The 19,156-nt window shown below is 38.6% G+C and overlaps 1 protein-coding gene across 6 annotated transcripts in view; it reads left to right on the forward strand.

The window, feature by feature from the left end:
* pbrm1 (polybromo 1) overlaps nucleotides 1-19,156 on the forward strand; it is an 82,596-nt gene that overhangs the window by 34,055 nt on the left and 29,385 nt on the right. For 4 of the 6 annotated variants that reach the window (XM_048547300.2, XM_048547304.2, XM_048547305.2 and 1 more), the window contains 7 exons: nucleotides 4,609-4,954; nucleotides 5,690-5,792; nucleotides 6,493-7,135; nucleotides 11,586-11,806; nucleotides 12,825-13,016; nucleotides 15,270-15,427; nucleotides 16,479-16,748. In XM_048547300.2, the coding sequence (XP_048403257.1) occupies nucleotides 4,609-4,954; nucleotides 5,690-5,792; nucleotides 6,493-7,135; nucleotides 11,586-11,806; nucleotides 12,825-13,016; nucleotides 15,270-15,427; nucleotides 16,479-16,748 (1,933 nt within the window). The remainder of the gene's footprint in view (nucleotides 1-4,608; nucleotides 4,955-5,689; nucleotides 5,793-6,492; nucleotides 7,136-11,585; nucleotides 11,807-12,824; nucleotides 13,017-15,269; nucleotides 15,428-16,478; nucleotides 16,749-19,156) is intronic. The other 2 variants (XM_048547301.2, XM_048547302.2) reach the window with 2 other exon arrangements.

Raw genomic sequence — 19,156 nt, forward strand, 5'->3', positions numbered from 1 at the left:
AAACTAATTAGAATTAATAGTATAGATGACAAATTCCTGGAATGTATACAAGACGGTTTTTGAGAATCCTATCTTGAGGAACCAAATACTGCACTGGCTTTTTGGATCTGGTATTGTGCTTTGGGAAAGGGTTAATTAATAATCCTACTGTAAAGGTGGGGGGGGGACAGAATTGAATTTATAAATTTTGTATCCGATTGCCTAGCTCTTCCTGGATCCCATGTGACTTAAACTCACTAACAAGACTTGTGCCTTGGAGATGATGGACAGGCTTTGGAGAGTCATTAAATGAGTTATTTGCTACAGTATTCCTAACCTCTGACCTGGTCCTGTAGTTACTGTGTTTACGTGGTGAGTCCAGTTGAGTTTCTAGTCAATAGTAAGCCCCAGGACGTTGGTAATGGGGGATTCAGTGATGGTTACACCAATGAACGTCAAGCATCAGAGCAAGGGGGCCCACCTTCACAGTCTGTATCAGTAATTGGATATGGAGACTAAAGGTAGTATCTTCAAGCTTGCTGATGACACAAAATCAGGTGAGAATGTAAGTTATGTGTAGTATGCAAAGATGCTTCAAGGGGAATTAAACTGGTTAAGTGAAAGGGCTAGAACATGGCTGATGGAATATAGTGTAGAAAAATGTGAATTTATTCACTTTGTTCGGGAAATAGAAATGCAAGAGTATAGGAGCTAATTGCTGCAGATACTGGAATCTGTACTGAAAACAACAAATGCGGAAGATCACAGCGAGTCAAACAGTGTCCATAGAGAGTAAGCTAACGTTTCAAGTCTGGATGAAGAGCCACTAAGACTTGAAATGTTAGCTTGTTCTCTCTCCGTGGATGCTATATGACCTGCTGTGATCTCCAGCATTTCTTATTTTCCTGTAACACTATATCTGAAAGGCAACTTTGGTGCAACAGGCTGCAGCTAAGTATTTTGTATGATTTTGGTCGCTTTATCTAAGGAAAGATTTAGTACTGTTAAACAAAGTCAGAGATACAGTTTTATTTCACTGAATATCCATACATTTAATCTTGGAAAATTTTTGAATCCAAAAAGTAAAATGAAACCAGCTAAATAACCTTTCCTGACATTTACAGCATTTGCCTTTCACTAAGAAATGTACAGGTTATAACCCACATATGAAATCTATTGAGATTTGTCTACACCTTGAAATTGAGTGCAATGCTGTAAATATCACAAGGTTTCTGGCCAAGAATTATTGATGAACGAAAGTGGGAATGCAAGAAATAGGACAAAGTGTAGGCCATTCAGCCCACGAGCTGCTCTGCTATTCAGCTAGAAAATGACTGATCTTCTGCCTCATCAGTCACCTACTGTCTCCCTGGTGTTTGTCCGCAAGTCATGAGTGTTATAAAATGCTCTCCATTTTCAATAACACTCAGGCAACTTGACACCACCCAGGACAAAGAAGTCCATTTGCTTGGCAAACTGTTCACCGTGTTCCATATTCATTCACTTCAACACCAATACGCAGTGGCAGCAACGCTAACATCTGCGTGGTGCACTCCAGTAACTCACTATAGCTGTTCCAGCAGCACCTTCCAAGCCTGCAACTACTGCCATCCAGAAGGACACGAGCTGTAGATGAATAGGAACACACAGTTTCCTCTCCAAGCCACATGCCATTCTGACTTTGAACTCTATCACAGTTCCTTCACTGTCACTGGAATTCCCTTCCTAACAACACCGTACCCACACCCCCTAAGAACTGCAGCAGTTCCAGAAAGCAGCTCATTAGCACTGTTTCAAGGAAAATTAGGAATGGGAAGTAAATGCTGGCTTAGGCAACAATGCCAACATCCTATGAATGAACAAAAAGATTTTTTTAATTCATTCTGAGACATGCACATCCCTAGCTGGGCCAACGTTTATTGCTCAGCCCTAGTTGACCTTTAAAACGTGGTGGTGAGCTGACTTTTTCAATTGCTGTTGTTCATGTTCTAAGGGAAGACTCAAAATGTTATTAGGGAGAAAATTCCAGGTTTTTAACCCAACAATAGTGAAGGAACAATATATTTTCGAGTCAGAATGGTGGAAACTTAGATGGAAACTTTCCAGTAGTAGTGTCAGCTTGTATCTACTGACCTTGCCTTTCCAGATGATGGTAGTCGTGGGTTTGGAAGGTGCTGTCTAACAATCTTTGGTGAATTTCTATGGTGCATCTTGTAGATGATACACTGTGCTACTACTGAGCATCAGTGGTGGTGAAATTGGATATTTGTGGATGTGTTGCCACTTAGGCAGATTACTTTGACCTAGATGATGTCAAGTTTCTCGAATGTGTTGGAATTGCACTCATCAGGCAAGTTGGGAGTAGTCCCCACTCCTCACTTGTGTCTTGTAGATGGTAGGCAGATTTTGACGAGTAGGAGATAAGTTGCACACTGCAATATTCATAGCCACTGACCACCCTCTGTGCCACTGTATTTATTTGGCTAGTACAATTCACTTTCTGGTTGGTGGTAACCTGCAGGATGTTATTAGTGAGAGATTCAGCAATGGTAACACTGCTGAATGTCAAAATAATATTTTCTCTTATTGGAGAAGGTAATCAACTGGCATTTGTGTGACATGCATGTTACTTATCACTTATCCACCCAGGCTTAGAAATTGTCCAGGTCTTGCTGTATTATCTGAGAAATCACAAACGGTGCTGAACGTTCTAGAGTCACTGGCAAGCATTTCCACTTCTGACCTTATGATGGAGGAAAGGTCATTAATGATGCAGCTGAAGATGGTTAGGCTAAAGACACTACTCAGAGGAACTCCTGCAAAAATGTCTTAGAGCTGAGATAACCTCCAACAACCACAACCATTTTTCTTTGTGTGAGGTATGTCTCCAACCAGCAGAGAGATTTTTCCATGATTCCTTTTGATTCCAGTTTTGCTAGAGATCCTTGACACCACGTTCAAGGACAGTCACTGTGTGGAATTCAGCTCTTTTATCCATGTTCCGAACCAAAACTGAATTGAGGTCAGGAGCTTAGTGACCCTGGCAAAACTCAAACCAGGCCTCCATGCTGAACAAATGTTGCTTAATTGCATTGTTGATGACACATTCCATCACTTTGATGTTTGAAAGTACAATGATGGAGTGGTAACTGCCGTTTTGGATCTGTCCTGCTTTATGTACAGGACATACCTGGGCAATATTCCAAATTGTCAGGTAGATGACATTGTTGTAGCTGGACTGAAACAGCTTGGCTAGGGATGTGTAAAATTCTGGAGCCCAAGTCTTCAGTACTATGGTGGAATGTTGTCAGGGCCCATAGGTTTTGCGGTATCTAACGTTTCCAGTTGTTTCCTGGAGTGAATCAAATTGGTTGAAGAGTGGCATCTATGATGCTTGCGACCTTTGGAGGAAGCCAAAGGTATAGCTGTTATTACTTTATTCACAACATTATTATGCAGATATGAAAATATATATTTTTGTAGGATCAGGGGAGTAGTGTAAGGCAGCCTCAGATGTAAATAGTCATTTAAAATGCATATGAAACACAGCCATATACATTGGACCATTGAATAATTTCTATATTCACTAAACCTATTAATGGATGTGTACATTGTACCTTGCAATTTGACCTCAGTAAGCAAAGGCTGTAACTTCTCATTTAAGATAATATAAATGATTTCTCTACACGGATATAAAATTATTTTGACTTGTCTGTGCGACTTGGGGGCTGTTGGCAAGTCCAGCATTGGCTGGGCATCATTAACGACCTTTGACAAGACATGTGAACTTAAAGGACCCTGAAAAACACTGCAGAATATGTTGTCATGAAAGAGTGTATGAATCTGCCATTGCAAAAAATGTTAGTTCTTTTACAATAGCTTTCTTGCTCATGTCTTGTCATCTTTCCACACAGATTATATTAAAACTTGTGTGATAGTCCTTTCTGCTACATGTTAGAAAAATGTTTGAAGTCCAGAACTAGCAACAGAATCCATAGGATATCAATCTGTCTGACCACAGTGGAATCTAGCAAGATGGAAGTCACATTGAGTACCCCGAAATAGGAGACTTATGATGGTAACTTCAAAGTGGGCTAAAAAAGTGTGCTCCTGAGATGCTGCTTGGCCTGCTGTGTTCATCCAGCCTCACATTTTATTATCTAACAAAAGTAATTTGCCCACCCGTGTACCACTGTACTGTTTTCAATTGGACTGTTGATACCGTGATATACTTTCATGTGTAGTGCAACTCCACAGTAGGTTAGTAAGGACAGTAAGTCACAGACTTGACATGCATCTTTCTTGATTCTGAAAGCAGGTAGTAAAGCTATTTATTTTGTTGACTGCTGCTATTCTATAGTTAACAAGGAATTTTAGAAACTTTGTTCACCATGTATTTGACCTGTGTAAAATGACCTTAATATTTGATTATTTTGATTACAATTCTGAAAATAATAAATGTTAGGCAGAGAACAAGTTCGTTGCAAACCAAAAAGTAGAAATTGTGTTCTCCTGCAATGAAAATTAATGACTTCATTTTGGTGCAGAATTGAAAACAGAAATTCCCTGAATTTTCTTGGTTTTGTATTTTGTTCCCTTTTTTTTGTTTTTACTGCTTTATTTTTGAAGACTCATGATTAAGTATACACACAGATTTTTAAATTCCAGCATAAAGAAGCTAGAAAAGAATAGAAGGAAAACGGAATCCCAGTTAAAACACAGACTGAAAGTACTGTACAATACAATTGTTGAATCCTGTGATCCGACAACGGGACGAAGATACTGTGAGCTATTTTTGGTTAAGCCATCAAAGAAAGACTATCCAGATTACTATAAAGTCATCCTGGAGCCGATTGACCTGAAGATGCTCGAACATAACATACGCAGTGAAAAATACTCAAGTGAGGAAGCATTTATAGATGACTTAAAATTAATGTTTCGAAACGCAAGACACTATAATGAAGAAGGCTCACAGGTATGTATGCTAATTACAATAATACTCTGAATCTCAACTTCTGAATTATAAGACAAATCCTCACCAGTTCAAGTAAAAACAATAAATGCTATGCATGATTAAACATGTATTGTTAATCAGGGTATAATCACAGATCTTCACAAAGAAAAGAACTGTAGAACAATTGATTCATGATTAAAAGTGAGCTGTGTTATTCTACCATTCTCCGCATTGTGCTGCTAGACTAAGAATTTGCATTTGTGGTTTGTCATGGAGTGAGTTTGACCTCAGCATTAATTTTCTGCAGAAGATACAAATTCTCCAAGTCAGACCATGTTTTGTCATGTACCTCTTCGTGATTGGTTACAGAACAATACGCATGAAGGCTCTAGAGTAGATTCCCAGATTACCTACCTTGGTTAAGAAATATGATTCAAAGCTTTAAAAGAAGTGCCAAGCAAGAAGAAGACAACAGTTTTTAGATAAAATGAAGGAAATGTTAAAAAATAAACTAAGGGGAATAGTTGTAGCAATTTTCTTGTTCATTGGTATGTATATATATGCATATAAAGAGAGAATGATGTGGATTGTAGAAAATTAATTTGTTGTTTTTGTGCTGACACTTCTAATGTGCTTTAAATGATCCTTATGAAAATGAAATATTTCATTTAACAGTAGTCATTCCTGAAGAATCTTTGTGTCTTAATATAATTTCAATATAAGTCAGTTAATAATAGCTGTTGAATTATTGCATAGGTATACAATGATGCCAACATTCTGGAGAAAATTCTGAAAGAAAAACGGAAAGAGTTAGGTCCTTTACTTGATGATGATACCACTTCACCTAAGTTGAAACTAAGTAAGTTGTTTAAAATTAACCTAGCTGCTCCCGTGGTTAACTTTCTTTCTCAGTTTATTAATGCTAAAAAACAAAAGTTAAGTCTTTCTGAATATGAGAATATACTGTTGTACAGCTTTTTATTGTTTGGTGTCTTGTGCTTTCCCACCCTCAAAGGGTGCGTACTATTTTTCTTTTGCCTTTTAAATAATACAAATTATTCATTTCTGCCAAAAACATTAATGTCCCTCAAGTGAGAAACATAGTCAACATTAGTCATATTTGCTTACTTGACAGCACAGATTAGTAGAAAATATAAACCATCATAATGAAAAGTGGAGAAATAGAACGATTTCTTGAGCTGGCCAGCTAAGGGACAGTTTAAGATTTAATTTAATGTTCTTCCTGTTTTCTGTCTGAGTATGTTGCTTTCAAGCAAACCAAGGTACCAAATTGATATGTAAGCAAAGTGCGCAAGGTATGCAGACACTACTGTCCCTGTAATGCCTTAATCAAGAAATTAAACATGATCATTAATTGCTGTTCTTTAGGAAAGACGAATATTATTCATAACTAGCCACATATATACTATTGTAGATGGTCAGTGAAGTAGTTGCCTAATTGCTGCAAATAGACTGCCAATTATTCAAATAATTATTTTGAGCTAGAGTGTTATTCCCGATGAAGTAGGCATTGAACATTTTTTGACTTTTGTTTTCAGGCAGGAAGAGTGGTATTTCCCCTAAAAAATCCAAGTACTTGACCCCACTACAACAAAAATTAAATGAGTTATATGAAGCTGTTAAAAACTACACAGACAACAGGGGTCGAAGATTGAGTGCCATCTTTCTCAGACTACCTACTCGATCAGAACTCCCGGATTATTATCTGACAATTAAAAAACCAATTGATATGGAGAAAGTGAAAAGTCACATGATGTCTAATAAGTACCAGGATGTTGATTCATTGGTTGATGAATTTGTATTGATGTTTAATAATGCTTGCACTTACAATGAACCAGAATCTCTTATTTATAAAGATGCACTTGTTCTTCACAAAGTCCTTCTAGAAGCTAAAAAAGAGTTGGATGGAGATGATGATGCACACATTCCCAATGTAAAGTTACTCATACAGGAGTTGATACACAACCTGTTTGTCTCCGTTCTTAGTCATCAGGATGATGAAGGACGTTGTTATAGTGACTCGTTAGCAGAGATTCCAGCCACTGATCCAAGTATCCCTAACAAGCCACCTTTGACCTTTGATATTATTAGGAAAAATATTGAAACTAATCGGTATGGAAGACTTGATGTTTTTCAGGAGCACATGTTTGAGGTATTAGAAAGAGCAAGACGGTTAAACAGGTGAGCACATAGAAAAATGCAGACTTTAAATTTCTTTTGATTAACCCTCCACCAGTAGCACTAGTTTCTAAATATATTCTAATGGCATAGATGTGTACCATTATTTGATTCCATTTCTAGAAAATGTACTCTGTGGAATAGAGTTGTAAGAAACATCGAGTGTTAAGTATATCGTTAATTTACATTGTCTTTGCCATTATTAATAAACCCCATCCTAAAATAGCAATAAAAGTAAGTGCAATTTATGCTAATTAAGGTGAAGAATGCTAGTACAGGGAAAGGTTTCACATTTGGGTATCTTGGTTTGTTATCCGCAAGCTCCCTGAGAATGGCAGTACACATAAATAAGGTGATAAAGAAGGCATAGAGCATGGTTACCTTCCATCAGTCAGGGCATTGAGTATAAAAGTTGTCAAGTCATGTAGCAGCCGTATAAGACTTTAGTTAGGCCACATTTGGAGTATTGTGTGTGCAAATCTGGTCCCCACACTGCAGGAAGACTGTGGATGCTTTGGTGAGTGTGTGAAAGAGGTTTATTAGGATGTTGTATCGGAGATAATAGGAACTGCAGATGCTGGAGAATCCGAGATAACAAGGTGTGGAGCTGGATGAACACAGCAGGCCAAGTAGCATCGTTGGAGCAGCAAAGCTTATTCATTTTCTGATGAAGGGTCTAGGCTCAAAACATCAGCTTTTCCGCTCCTGAGATGCTGCTTGGCCTGCTGTGTTCATCCAGCTCCACACCTTGTTATCTATTTATTAGGATGTTTCCTGGATTGGAGCGTATTAACAATATTGTGGTTAGTTGGCTCACCGAGCTGAGTCATTGTTCCACAGAGGTTTCATTACCCTGCTGGGTAACGTCATCAGTGCAGCCTCCAATGAAGTGCCATATTAGCTATAGGGAGAGGTTGGACAAACATGAGTTGTTTTTGCGAGAGCATCTAAAGCTCAGGGCAACCTGACAGAAGCATATGAAATTGAGAGGTCTGGATAAGGTCAGAGTCTTTTTCTCAAATCTTTGTCAAATGCTAGGGGAATTAGAACAAAAAACAGTTAAGCATAGGAACTGGCTGTTCGTCTCACTGTGACTGTGCAAACACATGATGCCTTTCCAAGCGACAAAACCTTTGGCCTCTATCCAGTACATATCCCTCTATTCCCTGCCTATTCATATATCTGTCAAGGTGCCTTTTAAACACTGCTATTGTATCTGCCTTCAATAGCACCTCTGGCAGCAGATTCCAGGCACTTACCACACTCTGTGTAAACAAACTTGCCTGTCACATCTCCTTTCAACTTTCCCCCTTTCGCCTTAAACCCATGACCCATAGCAATTGACATTTCTTCCCTGGAAAAAGACTTTAACTATCTGTTCTGTCCATGTCTCGCTTAATTTTGTAAAGTTCTATCCAGCTGCTTCTAATCTCTGACATTCAGATGAAAACAAATCAAGTTTGTCCAATCTCTCTGCAAAGCTAATACTCTCCAAACCAGATAACTTCCTGGTAAACTGTCTCTATACCCTCTCCAAAGCCTCCAAATCCTTCTAGTAGTGTGGCAACCAGAACTGTACATAATATTCCAAATGTGGCTAAAGTTTTGATACAACTGGAACGTGTCTTGCCGGTATTTATACTCTGTGCCCCAACTGATAAGGGGCAAGCATGCCATATGCCGCCTTGACCATCTTGTCCACATATGTTCCCACTGTCAGGGAACTCTGGATCTGTACACCTAAATACATCTGTATGTCGATGCTGCTAAGTGTTCTGCCATTTACTGTCTAGGTTTAAGGTGAGAGGGGAAAAGTTTAAGGGAGATGTGCAAGGAATGTTATTGACGCAGTGGGTGGTAATTATTGACACAGATGAGAGGCAATGGCCTAGTGGTATTGTTGGTGGACTGTTAATCCAGAGATCTAGATAATGTTCTGGGGACCTTGGTTCAAATAAGGCAATGGCAGAGTGGAATTTGAATTTCATAAATATCTGGAATTAAGAGTCCAATGATGAGCATGAATCCGTGGTCAATTGTCGATAAAACCCATGTGGTTCACTAATATCCTTGAGGGAAGGAAACTGCCATCCTTACCTGGACTGACCTACATGTGACTCCAGACCTACAGCATTGTGATTGACTGTTAACTGCCTTCTGGGACAATTAGGGATGGGCAATAAATGCTGCCCAGCCAGTGAAGCCCTCATCCCGTGAATGAATAAAGAAAAAGAAAATTGTCTGGAATGCAATGTCACAGGAGGTGGTAGATGCAGATACTTCAGCAAAGCTTAAAAGGCATTTAGACTGACACATGAACAGGCATGGAGTAGTGGGATACAGACCAAATGCAAGTAGATGGGATTAGTTTGGAATGGCAACAGGTTTGGTACATATGTGGTGAGTCAAAGGGCCTGTTCCTGTGCTGTACTGTTTTATGATCAATAGGATACAGAGTATATCTGGATTCGCTAAGGTTTTGGAGTAGATCTGTAGCTTGGGTTGTGGGGGTTGAGGCTGGTTGGATCGCCAAACTAGTTTCTTGTTCCGCATACACTTCGTTACCGTGCTTGGTAACATCCTCCATGCAGCCTCTGATGAAGCGTCGGTGTGTTTTCCCATCTGGTTTTTAAACTCTGGGGTCTATTGCGATGGATTGCCTCACCTCCAGGTTTCCTCCTTAGTGGAATCACCACAAGACTTCTGCGACCACTGGGCATCAGTGCGGCACACAAGTCCACATCAACCCTATGACAAGTGCTCACCCGAACTAAAGACCCATTCCCGGCCATGGACAGGACCTATGTAATCTACAAGATCCCCTGCAGAGACTGTGAGAAACACTACATCGGACAAACAGGAAGGAAACTAACAACAAGAGTACATGAACACCAAGTGGCTACAAAAAGACATGACCAATACTCACTCAACTCAATCCACATGGACAAGGAGAACAATGACTTCAACTGGGACAACACCAAGATCCTGGGACAGGCTAGGCAGAGACAAGCACGAGAATTCCTGGAAGCATGGCACTCCACAAAACATGCTATTAATAAACACATTGAACTCGACCCTATATATATTCCGCTACGGAGGAAACTTGGAAGTGAGGGAATCCATCACCACGGACCCCAGAGTTTAAAACCCAGGCAGGAAAACATGCCGATGCTTCGCCAGAGGCTGCACTGAGGATGTTACCAAGCACGGTAATAGAACGTCTACAGAACAACAAATGAGCTTGGCGAGCCAACCAACCTCAGTATCTAGATTCTAAATAAGACAGCCATTGCCATATTAAAATGTAGCAGAAGAGAATCTGCTGTATTTCACAAACAAGATGTCCTTTGATTTCTGCCTGTAATCTACAGAGAACAGTTGTATATTGTTTAGGCACTGGCCAGACAACCTGGAGTTTCGAGTTCAGACCCCACAATAACAAGTTGTGAAATTTAATTTCATAATCCTTGCAACTGGTTAGGAAACATGAATTCCCACTGGCTCGCTGATGTCCCCCAGAGAACCTGACACCACTACTTGGTGTTACAGGTTCCTTCATTAACTGTTGTTTTAACACACTCCTGAAATAATCTAAAATACCGGTTGAAGTGACCTAAAACACAAATCAGTTGTAAAATCAATTAGTACAAAATAAATGGTCCTGTCATCTACTCATTAAATATAGCCATAGCACTATCACTCAAATTTCAATCAACAATTGTTTTTGAATTGCCAATTCTCACAAAAAATTATATTGTTGACTGTGTTATACAAGAAACTGGGTTCAGAAATCCTTGAGTCATTTTACCTTTGAAGTCCAGCAGTAAAGAAAGCTACAGCATTGTTAGTTTAACATGAATTAAAATAGAAAAGTAAATATATTTGTTAATCTGCCCAATTGCTACACGTGAGAATTAGAAAAATGTGTGATGACCTGTATTCCACCCGCTGCCAAAAATTACTTCCGGACTTTCCAAAGTTAGTAGTTAAATGCATTGTGCAATGTGATACTCAGCCATGTGGATCAGAGAGGTCCCAGTTTCAATTCTTGGTGATACTGTTGACCCAGTTTTGGACAGACTAATAGCAAATGATGACTTAATTCTTGCTTGCTGTCTTAGAAAGGAATAATGTCAGTGTTCCCACTCCTACTTACTATACAGCGATCCATATATGTGTTGTGGATATTCAATAAGAAAAGATTCAGCCTTGGCCTTTGTTGCCTCCCATTCTCCAAATACACAGCTGAATAATGTATTGATACTGTTTGGGCCCATGCATGAGTGAGTGATTTACAGTAAGGCAAAACACACCTTGGACTGATTACACATCACGTCACCATTTGCTGAAAAATGAAAAGTAGAAACATAGAAAATAGTAGTGGAAAGTGGAGGACAATGCACTAGATTGTGTAGCATGTATGATACTAACAAGTATTTTGTGGCCTACTTAGAACTGATTCTGAAATATATGAAGATGCAGTGGAACTTCAGCATTTTTTCATTAAGATTCGTGATGAGCTCTGCAAAAATGGAGAGATTCTACTTTCACCAGCTCTGAGCTATACTATGAAACATTTGCAACATGACTTGGAGAAAGAAAAAAAGGAAAAATTGCCAAAAGAGATAGAGGAGGATAAACAGAAGAGAGAAGAGGAAAAAAAGGAATTATCAGGTACTATTTATTCATATTTTAGATTGAGTTTTATTGTCTCAAATATAAAAATACAGTGAGAAGTGTTTTATTGGATGTTATACACAAAGTGTTGCCACACTCTGGTGCCATCTTGAAGCACTGAACTTGTATAAGAAATTAATATTTAAAATGATAATATTGCTGACTAATCTTACAGCAAAGTAAACTGCCTTTCAGGAATTAGATTAATATTGTCAAGAACATTTTTTTAAAGATACATGATACAAATCCTTTCTATAAGCAGCTAAGCAATAGCAAACTATTTGTAAATGTCATCAATATACAAAAATGACATTGCGTCCTTTGACCTATTATCTGTTTCCATTATGGTACAATGCATTTATTTGTACATTAAAATACCTCTTACAAGGAAATATGGAAAAGAGCTGCAGAGGTATATTCATTTCAAAATCACACACATACTGTTCCAACTACAATTGCCAGTACTCCATTGAAAAATATTCACATATTTTGGTAACTTTCTTTTCCTTTTCTGTAATATTGTAGGGAGCAGAATCATTTTGGATCAGCTAATTACAAGTGTTCCTTTTTGTTTTGGATTTCATATTTCCCTAACTCTCTTGCTGGAGTGTGTCTCAGTTGCTGTAAATTGCCTTCCAGTAACTTGCCCAAATGGCCCTTCTCATATGTGACCCTTAACTGGGTGTCAGCAAACCTCAAGTGTCCCACGAGATTCCAATCCTGTCCTTTCAGATGCTTCTTTTACCTGATCACTTAAGATCAGCTATTTCAGCTAAGATCAAGGATTGAATCTTTACAATTTATTGTCTGCGTCATTCAATTGCTCACATTCAAGCAACTTAAAAAATGGCCTAAATTGTAACTCAGCCTAGAATGTTGCAATTAGGGGAACTGTCTTCTTTTGAAATGTAAAGAATTTGTATTTATAGAAAGCTGTAGAAGATCTGGTCTTTGCACTTTTGTACTTTTTGAACACATTTTAATCACAAAACTAATTTAGTAATCTAATACACAGAGTCTGAGAAAAATATGAATGATGATCACTCAGGAAGCCATGGTACATATGGGATCCAGCGTACTTATAGCCAAGACTGCAGCTTTAAAGATAACATGTACCATGTTGGCGATTATGTGTACGTTGAACCAGCTGAACCAAACCTCCTCCCTCACATTGTCTGCATTGAACGACTGTGGGAAGATGACACTGGTAATGCATTCACACTGAAATTTTTTTCTGAGGCCTAAATGTAAATATGAAAATAATTAAAATTTAATTCAGCTTTCTTAGAAATAATGAAAGTGTCTGCTTCTCTGTGTCTTGCTACAAGTGACTGACATCTAAGTGAAAAACCTGTATGTTATTTCCTGATGATTCTTGATCATAAGACCATAAGACATAGGAGTGGAAGTAAGGCCATTTGGCCCATCAAGTCCACTCTGCCGTTTAAATCATGGCTGATGGGCATCTCAACTCCCTTATTTCAAGAGGGTTGGAATATAAGAGTAGGGAAGTCATGCAGCAACTATATTAGGTGCTAGTGAGACCACATCTGGAGTACTGGGAGCAGTTTCGGTCCCCTTATTTAAGGAAAGATATTTCATTGGTGGCAGTTCACAGATGGCTCACTATAATGATCCCTGATAAGGAGGGATTGTCTTATGAGTAAAAGCTAAAGAGATTGGTACTGTACTCGTTGAAGTTTATCAGTGATATCAGAATTGTACATGCGGAATTCAGCAGTAGAATCGTTTGGGAGTACTGGTTTGTCGTAAAGACATCTTTGAAGTCCATGCCTTAACAGAGACTATCTGCCTCATCTAATCAGATCAGACAGCACCTGATCAATTAAAGGACCAAATTTGTCAGCTATTCTTAAGGAATTACCCAGTACAGGAGCACTAGCTGAGAGGTTTTCCGAAAGCAGAATAAATATAACAATATCACAAGAACTGGATGTTGATATAATGGGTAGTACGCTTCTGAGGTTTGTAAAGTACAGAAAGCCTTACTTAATATTTAGTTGCCTGTACCTGACCTGGGATTGTTTAGGATGTCACTCAAATGCCTAAAATGTGTTGTGTTATAATTCACTTTAATGTGTACAAGAATGAATAAAATACATGATTTAGATCCACTAGTGTTTATCATTTAAATAAATGATGTGGCTGTGAATATGGGAGGCATGGTTAATAATTTCGCTGATGACACCAGAATTGGTGATATTGTGTACTACGAAGGAGGTTACCTAAGAATACAACATTATCTTGTTCAACAGGGCCAGTGGTCCAAGGAATGGCAGATGGAGTTTAATTCAGATAAATGCGAGGTGTTGCATTTTAGTAAGACTAGGGCAGGACTTACATAATTAATGGTAAGGTCATGGGGAATGTTGTCAGAGAGATCTCGGCAGGGAGGTGATAGTACATTGTGCCTTGAAAGTAGCGTCATTGGTAAACAGGGTGGTGAAGAAGGCATTTGGCATGCTTGCCTTCATGAATCACTGAGTATAGGTGTTGGGATGTCACTTTACAGATGTACAAGATATTGGTAAGGCCACATTTGAAGTACTGCTTACAATTCTATTAGCCCTGCTATAGGAAGGATGTTATTAAACTGGAAAAGGTGCAAAAAAAAATTAAGGAGGATGTTACTGAGACTGGAATGTTTTAGTTGTAAGGAGAGACTGGATAGTCTGGGACTTATTTCCCTGGAGTGTAGGTGGCTGAGGGTGACCTGAGGTGGTGCGTATAAAGAACTAGCTGTGTGTGAAGTGGTGGAGGTGAGTACAATTACAAGACATTTTGACAGGTACACAAATAGGAAAGGTTTAGAGGGATATGCTTGAAATGCACCCAAGTGGAACTAGTTTAGTGTAGGAAACCTGGTCAGAATAGATGAGTTGGGCGGAAGCTCCTGTTTCTCTGCAATATGACTGTATTAAAACATCTACTTTAATAAAATCTGAAAGAACTGCTTTGGCCAAGTGTTAATGTGATAAACTTAAAAACTAACAAAATTCACTCCACAAGTTAAATGACCACAATGGCCTTTGTATTGGGTAAGGCTCTTCAAAAAGCCTGTGTCCGAGTAATCTCTTGGATAATCAGTTCATTTATGTGATGGAGGTTGAATTGCATTCAGAAATGAAAAGCTATTCCTTTAGTAGGCTAATGTTGGTCACAGTGCAATATCACCTAACTGCTGCACCATCCAACTTGATTTTCTGTTTGTATAACTATGACACAATCAATAGTGGAACATTCATTCTTCACTTCTGAGCAGGAAACTAACATGGTCTTGTACAACACATTATTGTTGTGCACATAACCACAAAGAGATTTTATGTTGTACCTTTAGCTGGAAAATTGCTACTAAAATCAATCCTCCACATCACTATTCACATTTATCTAAATTCTTCAGTCGGCGACTCAATTGTGTTGTGCACATTATATTTTGTAGGTGAGAAATGGCTGTATGGTTGCTGGTTTTATCGGCCAAATGAAACTTTCCACTTGGCTACACGAAAATTCCTAGAAAAGGAAGTTTTCAAAAGTGACTACTATAATAAAGTTCTGGTTAGCAAAATTCTAGGAAAATGTGTTGTAATGTTTGTAAAGGTAAGTATACGTTATCTAATTACTCAATTACACCATTTACTGAAAACTGAACAAAAAACTGTGGTTAGAGTTTGGGCCAAGTTGCAATAAAATATATTTTATATCCCAATATCATAGAATGATAGGACACTATTTAAATAATTGATTCTCCACACAAGGCTTTCAGTTACTTCAGTAATGCATTAATAAGAAAGTGTTTAGAAAATTAACTATCTTCTCGTAATGGGAATGAGTAAGATTGTCTGTCTCGGTCTGTAACTGCTTACTGCCTTGAAAGCTGGACTTGGGCTAGGAGCCAGAACAAGCAGAATATGAATTCCAGTTTTTTCTTCCCTACATTGGAGATTTTAAATCTTTGGTCATTAAGCTATTACTGTCAGTTCAAATTACTTAATTTGCCAGAGGTTTTGCCTAGTATCTTGGAACTTCCTGCTGTATTTGACTTCTTTGTCTTTATTGGAGGAAGGTTCATGCATTTAGACAACTGATTGTGTTCTTTTTCTGTCCTCGTTTGAAATTATTTCATGTTCTCATTTTTAGGAAAACATGAGTTCATTACAAATGATTTAAACTCGGTCTTTGCAGGATAGAAATTCAACCCAGGCAGTGGCTGGTTGTATGTTTGAATCAGCACTTGATTTGGTTCTGTTGAAATAATTGGAACTAGACACCAAGTGTTGTTATAACAGGGTTGATATGACACCGTTGATTTTAAAGGCCCTTGTGGCACAGTGGTTATGTTCATGACTGAGCTGGGGCATCCTTGGTTCAAGTATCACTAGCTGTAATGTGAAATAACATCTTTGAGCACGTTGATTAAAATATTGATGTCATGGGTTCTGCATCACCACCCGAGGTGAATTTTTACCACCAAGTATTTCACCTGATCTTATCAATCTTCACGAATGAATAAAGTAGCTTCTCATTAATTTACAGATTATTTTAAGCATTTTTATATGACCTGAACAATTTCACTGTTGAAAGTAAAACCATCTTTACATGGATATAACGGGTTTTAACTTTTCCTTCCTCTGCCTAACAACAAATGCAGGAATACTTTAAAATACGACCTGAAGGTTTCAGAGATGAAGATGTTTTTGTCTGTGAATCTCGATATTCCGCAAAGACTAAATCTTTCAAGAAGATTAAGTTATGGACCATGCCTCTAAGTGCAGTGAAATTTGTTCCAAGAAACACTCCATTGCCTGTTGTTCGTGTTGCTTCTGTATTTGCTAATGCAGACAAAACAGAAAACAAAGAGTCTGCTGAGCCAATGGCTGAAGAAAGCAAAGGTGACGAGAATAACAGCATTATTGATAAGGTACAAACATCTGTTACATAAGAGTTCAGCGGGCAGATTACTTGCTATGAACAAATGGAAATATTGGTTTTCCTATCATATAGGTAGAATGTGTATGTTTGGATTTTATTGTCCACCACAAGTGGCAATTCTGGCAGAAACATTTTTCATATGACTTGTGTTGTTCTCATTAATAGAGAAAGTTTGTAGCACTATTAAAGATGTAGTGTATCTAAGAAATCTATAGTAGTTATTTGACTGTCATTGGTATTAAATCCATGAGGCATAATTCCACTTCTTTGAAATAGCTTCATATAAATTGACATCTACACCAACTGCAGTACATAATCATAGGAAAATGTAAATAAGGACAATGTAAAAAGAATCCAGCTGATAATTGATGACTTTTCCATTTGATTACACAACATCATGTGCCAAGTAAAAGCAAAGTACTTTGCTAGAAATCTGAAATAAAAACAGAAGATGCTGGAGAAACTCAGCAAGTTTAGCAGCAAATGAACTCTTAACAGTTAACTGTTTCTCCACAGATGTTGCTAGGCCTGCAGAGCTTTTCCAGCATCTTCTGTTTCTTTACCATATTGCCAAGTATCGGTTTGATTAAGGTGTAAACGTAAAGTTGCCATAATCTTACCAAACCATTATAGAGAGATAACTGATGGTCACCACGCCTTGGATGAGGGGAGTGACTGAGAAGGAGAGTCCTTCATGTTAGTCTCAGCCTGTGCGGGAATTCAACTCACACGGCTGGCTTCACTCTGCATTGCAAACCAGCCATCCAGCCAACTGCACAAAGTCTATGATAATAAAGTGTGAAGCTGGATGAACACAGCAGGCCAAGCAGCATCTCAAGAGCACAAAAGCTGACGTTTCAGGCCTAGACCCTTCATCAGAGAGGGGGATGGGGTGAGGGTTCTGGAATAAATAGGGAGAGAGGGGGATGCAGACCGAAGATGGTCTTTTCTCTCCATCTTCGGTCCGCCTCCCCCTCTCTCCCTATTTATTCCAGAACCCTCACCCCATCCCCCTCTCTGATGAAGGGTCTAGGCCCGAAACGTCCGCTTTTGTGCCCCTGAGATGCTGCTGGGCCTGCTGGTTCATCCAGCCTCACATTTTATTATCTTTCTCCCATATGTTGGCCAACATTTCTCCTCAACTGACATTATCTTGATGAGACAAAGACTCAATCTTTGGAGATATTTGGGAAAACCCTACACTATCCCAGGACAATAAAGCAAGTTTCAGACATCCATAGTCACCCAGCCTTAAACATATTTCAGCACCCTTAACCAGTAAGCCCAAAGCCAAACATATTTTCATCCATCATTGTGGTTCTAAAAGTATTCCATTTTACATGTCATGCCTATCAGCAGTGCTGTCTGGCATAACTTTGCACATCACTTTTAAAACTCTTAACATCCTCTATCTTATTACTTTCACATTCCCCACCCTCTGTGCAGAAAAGTTATATCTTAGCTGTGCAACCAACCCCTCATTATTAGGTTATTAGCCAAGAGGTCATTAGCAACAGAAAAAGAACGGCTTTCACTGTTCACTTCATGTTCCATTGCACAGTCTTTTTCAGAAGCTTGTCAATGGAGATTTCTAGTAATCCTGCCTGTTTGTATTTGTATTTAAAAGAAAAGATGTTTTCCACTAAAAATGACAAATCTTTTTCCAATCTAACATCTCCGTGCGTGTGTAGCTGTTACACTTTATAATGTCTCTGGGAACTACTTCGTAATGCTTATTACATTAAAGGTGATATTTCTGGGAAAACTCTTCACAGTCCCAAGACAAGAAAGCAAATTCCAGGCATCCATAGTCACCCATGCCCCAATCCAAAGCATATTTCTGTACCCCTTATTCAACAAGCCCAGACTTAGGGAAGATCATTTTCATCCATAAGACCATAAGACATAGGAGTGGGAGTAAGGCCATTTGGCCCATCAAGTCCACTCCGCCATTTAAATCATGGCTGATGGGCATTTCAACTCCACTTCCCTGCGCTCTCCCCATAGCCCTTGATTCCTTGTGCGATCAAGATCCATCATTGTGATTTTAAAAGTTGCAGACTTCCCATCCCACATTACATGTCATGTCTGTCAATATCTTCTAATGGAACTGTCAGTTGTGGCATTGATGTCAATTGTAGTTGTTCTCACCTCAGCTCTTTTGCAGATATTGTTCAATGGATATTTTGGAACTTCTAAAATGGTGTTTGTTTTTATGTTGTATTTCTATTTTTGAACCCAAGTTTATGACTGCATTTTTCTACAGTAAATGACAGCTCCCACCTTTTGACCAAATTTGGTGACTTCAGTAAAGCATCTTGTGACATCGTATTGTTATTCATATTTATATCCCTGTTCCAACACTGTGCTTTATACCCAATGGAATATTTTTGTTTT

The sequence above is a fragment of the Stegostoma tigrinum genome, chromosome 11 (assembly GCF_030684315.1).
Source record: "Stegostoma tigrinum isolate sSteTig4 chromosome 11, sSteTig4.hap1, whole genome shotgun sequence".
NCBI lineage: Eukaryota > Metazoa > Chordata > Chondrichthyes > Orectolobiformes > Stegostomatidae > Stegostoma > Stegostoma tigrinum.